The 8402-nt window shown below is 31.9% G+C and overlaps 3 protein-coding genes across 3 annotated transcripts in view; all 3 read right to left on the bottom strand.

Annotated features, from left to right (window-relative positions):
* Nucleotides 1-2151: 2151 nt before the first annotated feature.
* On the bottom strand, nt 2152-3416 carry LOC106123125 (uncharacterized). The gene is made up of 2 exons (XM_013319279.1): nt 3144-3416; nt 2152-2797 (listed from the first exon to the last, which is right to left on the bottom strand). Exons 1-2 carry the CDS (start codon nt 3295-3297, stop codon nt 2301-2303), a joined length of 651 nt encoding a protein of 216 aa, XP_013174733.1. The 5' UTR covers nt 3298-3416; the 3' UTR covers nt 2152-2300.
* A 1651-nt stretch (nt 3417-5067) lies between these two features.
* LOC106123124 (transcription factor Adf-1) lies at nt 5068-6387 on the bottom strand. The gene is made up of 2 exons (XM_013319278.1): nt 6202-6387; nt 5068-5906 (listed from the first exon to the last, which is right to left on the bottom strand). The coding sequence occupies exons 1-2, from the start codon at nt 6347-6349 to the stop codon at nt 5335-5337; spliced, it is 720 nt and encodes a 239-aa protein (XP_013174732.1). The 5' UTR covers nt 6350-6387; the 3' UTR covers nt 5068-5334.
* Nucleotides 6388-6818: 431 nt separating this feature from the next.
* The window catches only part of Vinc (vinculin), a 19968-nt gene continuing 18384 nt past the window's right edge, over nt 6819-8402 (bottom strand). The window contains exon 21 of the mRNA XM_013319198.1: nt 6819-6827. Coding sequence (XP_013174652.1) covers nt 6819-6827 — 9 coding nt within the window. The remainder of the gene's footprint in view (nt 6828-8402) is intronic.

Raw genomic sequence — 8402 nt, forward strand, 5'->3', positions numbered from 1 at the left:
AAACATAGAACCAATTGTCTAAACTTTGGGTACCTAAAGTTACAATCAAGGTCTTATTATAAATCAATTAAAAACGTATGTCACTCTGACACGCCCACGTATCCAGTCCTGTAAAAACCCCGATGGATCTGCAACTATATGTCAGTGTAACCGTTTTTAAGAAATTTATCTCGTAAGTATAAACAAATTAAGGTAACAAACAAGAATATTGGTTTTGACGTTACAATATGCGTCGAAGTGTTTGTTTTGGTGTTTATTTTGCCACAAGGTGACCGTGCGGTGATCTTGTCTCTGAGTCATGACTAATTTACAATTTACAACTTTAACGGTATATTTGCGTAAAGGCAAAACCTGTTTTATTTATTTGGAATGAATGTAACTGATTCAACATTTTTTTTCCTTTAATTATTGAAATTATATTCGTTATCTGTATTGGTTATCGAATACCAATATTTTAATAATTTCGATATGTCAAAATGGATATTCATATTATATTCTGAAGAAATAACGGCAGGAGTCCGTATTTCGTGACTTAATTAAGATTTAAAATAACATCATTAAAGAATGAAAACAACGCCATCTAGTTGTAAACTTCATAATGAAATTTTCAACGTTACTTTTTGTTTTGTTCTTAAACTTTTCGTTTCTGTTTAGGTATGTTCCAATTTCAAAATCAACGAATATTTCATAACAGCTTTAAAGTAATTACTTATAATTTATTCCTCCAAGATAACTATTATTTTTTTTTAATTTGCATCAGACATATTTAATGCGTCATTCACACAAGATATTTCTAGACTCAATATTTCCTCAAAACATTTTCCTTAATAGTAGTTACACATTGATTTACCGAGCTTTTGATTATTGAAGTATTTTAATATATTTTGTCTTTGACCACATATTTCCTTAATGCGTCTATAAATAAAAAAAAAATGACTAGTCTGATGCAAGAAATTTACAAAACTAGTTAGTTATAAGTATATAATATTATTTACAACATAACTTTATTGAGCACTATTGAGGATTACATCTCGATATCTTCCCGCGCTATTCTCTTCACTTCACATGAGTCTTTTTATATCTAAAAAGGCAAAGGTTGTGGCCATAATGCCACGTCTTTGGCAGAATGTTAATTCTCATAGAGTATGGTGGAACTTTGTCAAAGTAATATTGGTCTATTTTCGAACAAAATTACTTATTAGTGCCACTTTTACCCGTTTTGAGCAAGGGGGACTTTTACTCAACCAGTGAACGTTACTTGACTCTCCCCCTGAATATAGCAATATCAGAAGTATTATAAAGATGGCAGCGTTGCCAATTTTTTGTAGAACCAAGAGAAAACGACACACAAGTTTTATAAAAGCAAGTTTGTTCTGCAATAACAATAGATGGCGCCTCTTGCATTTTACTTATTTATTTTATTGTATCAACCAACTGTCACCCGCGCCTTTAGCCACGCGGAATTTTTAAAAAAAACTTAATGTCTATGTGTTCTTCTAGACTTTGTTCTACTACCTTGCCAAATTTCATCGAGATCCGTTGAGCCGTCGGAAGATGACTAACAAACATCCATCCATCTAAACTTACGCATTTATATTAACAAAAATAAGGTAAAATTTTGTATAGGTATATTTATTAATAATAGTTATAGAAAACAGTAATAAAATTGTGAAAATATTAAGTTATTTATTCTAGTCTTAGATTAAATTTATCAATATTTACATTATAATAAACGTTACAATTAAAATAGTTCTTCAAGCTAGGAAACAGTTTTCACAGACAATTTCTTTGTATGAATAACTAAAAATATACGTAAACATATCAATGAACTGTAACAAACAAAAATCATTGCACATTTTTATAATCACTAACTAAAAAACTAAATTAAGACGAATGTACTAACTTATTACTTTATTATTACGAGAAAGTATTATCTTGACGTTTCAGATAATCGTAAATTGCAGTAGGAGTATTTTGTTAAGACTCTTTCAGTCTTTTAACAACCACAAACAGTTTAGCGTTATGTACTGCGAACTTAATTGACCCGGTGTGCAAAAATGTCACTTACAGCGTCACCATCACCGAGCCAAACAAGTTTACCGGACTATACATGAGCTTAAATCATAATTAGGGTTGCCAGGCATCCGTTTAAAGACATAGGTAGATTGGGAGTCCGGGCTTTCTACCCAAATGTCTGGTAAAACCGATTGGTCTGTCCGGTTGTTAGGTTTCCCAACCTGGCAACCTTAATCATAATAACAGCAATAAAAGTTCGACACCATTGTATTACAAAGGCAATTCTATCTATTAGTATCAGTAGGCTGGTCATCTTTATTTACAATCTGCTGCAGCTCATAATCCTGAACCACTTGGAATATTTTACTCTTCGCCTGATTCAAGTAATACGGACTAAATTTCCTTAACGTAGTACCAATAGTTATTAAAAACACATCCAAAGGGTCCGCTGGGTTTAAATCTTGGTATATTTCATGATGTTCCTGTTCTTTTCTTTTCATTGTTGTTATATTTGGTTTCATGTCTCTGTCACTTTCGAATTCCGTACCATCAACGAATACTTCGGCCGGCATTTCTATATCACAATCTTCAGCACTGGTTTCTAAGAAGCTGGTGTACTCTTCGCTTGTTGTTGTAGAATCTTTGAAGTACGGCAGCATGAAGGATAGTTCCTCCTCATATTTGTAATTGTAAACGCGTTGGTTTGGATTCCGGAGACGGTCTCTCACTTTCCGACGCATCATGTCTCTCATGTTGATCCAACGAGACTTGCACACCAAAGCTGGAACAGACAAATAATGATTGGAAGTTATTATGCGTATTTGAATTTTGTTTGTCACTTTAAAATGTTCAATTTGCTTTTGTTATTAAATAGTGTAATCTAACATCAAACTTACTATAAAAAATATGCAAAACAATCTGAATAAATATTGCTAGATTTAAACGTAGTTTTTCAAATAAATATAGGCACATTTCTAGTATAACAGTCTTTTGCAGTTCAAAATCGTATGCAATATATTAGAACTTACATATCGAGAAAACACGCAAATATAGCTTTTATTCCAGTGTAAATTAAGTTCAAAATACAATAATTTATTATAGAACATTAATAAAACGTCTTAACTCACCAGGTCTGCCGAGCGCATCTCCGATTTTCTGCCAGACGACTTCTCTCGAATCAAAGTCCAAATATTTAGCATGTTTCGAATTGTATAGAATATTATTTTCTTTCACTAACTTAATTAATTTCAAATCTAAACTTTTATTAAACGGTAGAGGCATTATAAATAAGTTTGAAAGCCAAAAGAGGTCGAAATATTATTTATTTGGAACGGTTTAATTTGCCAGCAAGAGAAGGGAGCGATGTCGCGCCGGACGCGTCGCGCGGCACTGGCCGGCGGCGGCGCGGCGTCGTGCTCGGAGCGGCAACGTCGCCGCGTCCGTCACACGACTCGGCCGCGTGTCACAGCGGCTGTATCACTGCCATTATTTTACTGTAAACTGAATTAATTAATTGTTATGTTTACAATTAATGCTGTTATCAATAATTATATATAATAGTTATAAAATTAATATACTTAATTATATCAATCGTTCAGTAGGGAACTATGCCATTTTCATTTTAGCCGAGTTGGAATGACTTTAACTATTTTTGTACAAAACGCCTATAAATCATTAAAATGTTTTTTACTTTGTTATCGTCATTTTTGAATGTTAAGCGGTCGCATTTCTATGTCATTTATCGTTTAGGATAAGATATAATTATTATATCTTAATCCTATACATAATTACTGATATTGGACCCCATAAATATTTTTAACGAATAACATAAATCTGTGAACGTGATTTAAATTTTATACCTACTAGACAACAAATTGATTATTGAACTATAACTTATTACTAGAATTTAAATAACACTAAAGTCTTAATGTTTAAATTTGCAAGTGTTTTTGCCATGTAAACGTACGTCACGCTGCGAGAGCAGGTCGCGCTGGCGAGCGGGGCACGAGACGGACGAGAGGGGGACGCGACTGGCTCGACCCGACATGCCTGCGTGACGTGTGACGACACGACGCAACGGGTTCTGACATTTTGATGTTACGAAACGTTTTTTTTTGCCTTTTCAACCACGTTGAGCTTTTAATTCATCTTAAAATTGTTTATATTTAGGAGAATCATTGATTTGAAACTACACTCTATATAACTGTACTAATTTAAATACTTTGTAATAACCTTATCGTATTTGGTTGAGGTCAATAACCAAATGTAACCAATAATTAAATGCGCTATACAAAGTACAATACTTCAGTGGATTTAAACATTTACATATTGATTATGTAGAAACTTCCAGACTAGTTTGAAATGAATAACAAAATGTACATAATGTTTCAATTACAACGATGATCCAAAATACTAATAACATTGAGAAAAGCGGTTTCCGGAGCATGACAACTTTATTATTTACGATTTAGACATTACGATTTTGAGAAATTTAAACTTTATTTAATGGGAATAGTTATTGTTATTACTGAATACCATTGTTACGATTTAAGAAAAAAAAACTACAGAAAAATTTACTGAAAAATTTAGCGATCTTTAAGTTTTAAAATAATATTATATATAAAACTTTACATGTGCCTTCATTTACAATTAATGGATTTCGCATACAGTTAAATTATATCATGTCTTATCCAGAATATTTCGCAATCAACTAATGAATTTAAAAGCGCCTGATTAAAATAAATGGCAAAATAACTAATCACCCAAAACAAAACGACCAAAGTAAATATCTCTCTAGTAAAACCTTCCTCCTATTCGCCTTCATTTTTCAATTTAAATGTTTCTACAGTTTGCGCGTCTATCTTCGCCGATCATGACCCTAAATGGTTTTGGTCTTTACCATGTGTTCGTAAACTCGAACCATTTTCACTCTTAATTTCGAATATATTATTTATAATCCGAGAATGGTCGAAGAAATTGTGTGTTACATATAGTAAGTCGGACATAAGTACACCTATAATTAAATATAAATTTTAATTTAAAAACCATGGGTAATATTCTAATCATTTTCTATATTTTTATTTTTAATTATCTTCTAGCACAAACATATCAAATCTATCGTCACAAACAGATAAAGTAAATCAGGTTTATTTGATTTCGTACATATACCATCACTGTTCCTCTGTCACCCTCCTTGCAAACATTATAAATTAACTTTTTTATTTTATTTGGGTTACTTTTGAATTTGATTTACAAGATACCAAAATAAATGCAATGAATTTTCATTACTGAGAATCATATCCTACTTCCATATTACAGTTAGTGCGTGTAATCTGAATATTTTTGTGATGTATCGGCAATAGATTCTTCAGAGCGTTTTTTCTCCACGATCTGTTGCAAATCATGTTCTTGCACCACGTTAAATATTTTAGTCTTAGCTATATTCAAATGATAAGGCGAAAACGTTTTTAATGTAGCTCCAATGCTCAAGAGAAATGAATCCACAGGATCCGATCTATCAAAATCGCAAACGGGCGTAGTTACTTCACTCAGAGACACGCTCATTTGTTCTTCTTCCTCGTATCTGTTCGCCTTTTTCTTTTTAGAATTAGATTTAGATGATTTTTTTCTTTTCAACTTTGTAATCGGAGTGTCATCTTCTGTATCGCTAGGAGGTCCTTCATCGTAACAATCATTACTAACTTGCTCATTGTTGGTGTCTGACTCATAATCGAAAATTGGTGCTCTGACTTCCTTGAAAAACGGTCTCATAAAGGCGAGTTCATTTTCATATTTATACCTTTTTCGTGGCTCCGAGTCGCTAATTTTTTTCTTTAAAATGCGTCGATACACGTCTCTTATATTGATCCATCTCACTTTACAGTCGGCGGCTGGAATATAAGATAGTTAGATTTGAAACTATAAATTAAAAAATTCCGCCCTAGTAAACTTGTTATTAAGAATAAGTTAAATATTTCAGTACAAAAATCTTACAGTAAATTAATGTTAATTTATTTCAATAATTAAAAAATAATAAATGATTATAAGTTAATATTTGTAATTCTTTAACAAATATACCATCATAAGCTAGGAAGTTGCAACTCGAATGATTGACTTCGAGTTTGCGTCATAGTAGGGGACTGTGTACCATACGGTAAATCGTATTGTATAAAAGTCACTACTCACCGGGGTTTTGCAGTTCGTCTCCGATCTTGTGCCAGGCGACCTCGCGGGCGTTGCAGTCCATGTATTTAGCATTATTGTGATCGTAGAGAACAGGATTTTCTCTAACGAGTTGTATGAGTTTGAGATCTAACTTTTGTGTGAACAACATAGCGCCGCACTCGACATGGCGGGACGCCGGAATGGCGGCTGCGGACGGAATGCGCGGGACGCGGGCCGGCAACGTCGCACAGTCGTGTCGGTCGTCGATCGATCTCTTTTAGAAGTCACGACGCTTCGTTTAAATTTTGTCTTCGTTGAATGTTAATATTTATCATATAAACATCACAGGACATCTTACTAATATTATAAATTAGATAGTTTTAATGGATGAATGGATGTTTGTAAGAAAACATCTCCGGAACGGCACAACGTATTTTTATGAAATTTGGCATACATGTAGAATATGGCCTTAAAGAAGAACATACCATAAGCTACTTTTTATTTTTTTTTAAATAAAGACGGTGTCCTGGCGACTGTATTTGTTCAGTTATATTGTCGGACAGAACGATATGAAAGGTAAATAAATAGTAATATTGATTTAATTATTATCCAAAAATAGCTAAGGTAAAATGTTGCCTTCAATAAACCTTTAATATAAATAAAACAACAGATTAAAAGAATAATGTATATTTATTTATTGCAGATAAATTATTAAAGCTCTAAACATTTCAGACTATCGTGCGACACATCACAAGCTATACTATAGCTACTATAGATTAAAAATAAAAAGAAATCTTAAGTTTAATGAATTTAGGACTAACTTTGTGTATTAAAAATGGTAACCTACACTACGAATATAAAGTTACTTATTTTTGTAAGCACTTCTACAGTTTGATTACTTTTTAGGCCGAGTTGAAACTTCCTTGACAACTTCTTAATTTTAAATTTAATGAGAAAAAAGTAAAAAAGAAACAAAACACAAATAGAAAAAAAAAGTTTATTAGAATAAATAAAACTTACATAAAAAAAAACAAAAGTGTAAATAATAAACAATGGAGTACATACAGAAGCAAACACAAGTTAGGAATAGCTACAGCATGTTACTAAATTAATAAAATTATTATTATTTAAATTACATATCACACTATCACTATGTCATATTTAATATATTCTCTCACTCATACAAAAATAATATATTTATCATTTTTGAATCATCCTGAACAATAAACAGACTGAACGCTAAATGTATATTTCACATTTTTGTAATTTAAATGCAAGTAAATTGGTTTCACTTACTTTTTTTCTATTTTAGGCAGGTATAGTTTTTTCATAATGCTATTTCTTTAGGGATCGGATAGAGGTTAATATATATAATTAATAAGGCTGTTAAGGCTTTAAATACTATATATAGATATATAAATATAACTCTCCTTATAACATAACTGTATATCTGTTCATAAAGGTAATTAATTTATTCTGAGTGCGATTTCCGGAGGCCTAATTTAGTCCTCTTTCCCTTCCCACCCTTTTTCTTATAAGAAAAGGATGGGAAGTGGAAGTGGACTTTCCGGATGAGAGGATGCATGGAAAGGGAAAATATTATCTTTCTGTGCATCTCCTCCTCCATCGATTAAAGGTAGGCAACCCATACGCATATTATTTCGCTATTTCGGCGATTTCAGGTGGCTGCTCGCTCATTTGCCAGCTTATGATATTAAATATATATATATTTTGTTTCCATATTTTTTGCAATGGAAAAATCATTAATGTTTTTATAAAAGTTGTCAGATATAGATAGAGAAATTAATTTTTCTATATATATATATTTTTTTTAAGTTAATAAATATAACAGATCTAAATGAACAGACATACAGAAACTTTTCCAACATAACGCACTATAAAGCACTTCTCATGGCACTTGCTTACAAAATCACACGCAATATATTATTTTCGTTGTTATAACAATTTACGAACACGCTGTATAAACAATTTCCTCAAACAAGTAATATTAAATGTATTCTAGAATGTTCGATCTATTTATTTGCAGTCAAATACAAAATAGTGCTAAAATCTTCTTTTCGAAGTCTATTTTTTTGTATTGAAATATGGAAACGGACTTTATTTTGTACTATTACATTTAAAAGTATGAGAAGTTATGTGACAAAATAGTTCCAACATCAAACATTTGAACCAAATGTTTGTGCCAACATTTGGACGAAATG

Source organism: Papilio xuthus, unplaced genomic scaffold (genome assembly GCF_000836235.2).
Source record: "Papilio xuthus unplaced genomic scaffold, Pxut_1.1 DF826159.1, whole genome shotgun sequence".
Lineage (NCBI taxonomy): Eukaryota > Metazoa > Arthropoda > Insecta > Lepidoptera > Papilionidae > Papilio > Papilio xuthus.

What these genes read in the sequence shown, in the direction of transcription:
- LOC106123124 (XM_013319278.1), bottom strand. Translation starts at nt 6,349, where the DNA reads ATGTTGTTCACACAAAAGTTAGATCTCAAACTCATACAACTCGTTAGA. An exon ending in AGACGAACTGCAAAACCCCG is followed by an intron (nt 5,907 to 6,201) that starts GTGAGTAGTGAC and finishes CTTATATTCCAG; the next exon opens with CCGCCGACTGTAAAGTGAGA.
- LOC106123125 (XM_013319279.1), bottom strand. Translation starts at nt 3,297, where the DNA reads ATGCCTCTACCGTTTAATAAAAGTTTAGATTTGAAATTAATTAAGTTA. An exon ending in AGATGCGCTCGGCAGACCTG is followed by an intron (nt 2,798 to 3,143) that starts GTGAGTTAAGAC and finishes TGTCTGTTCCAG; the next exon opens with CTTTGGTGTGCAAGTCTCGT.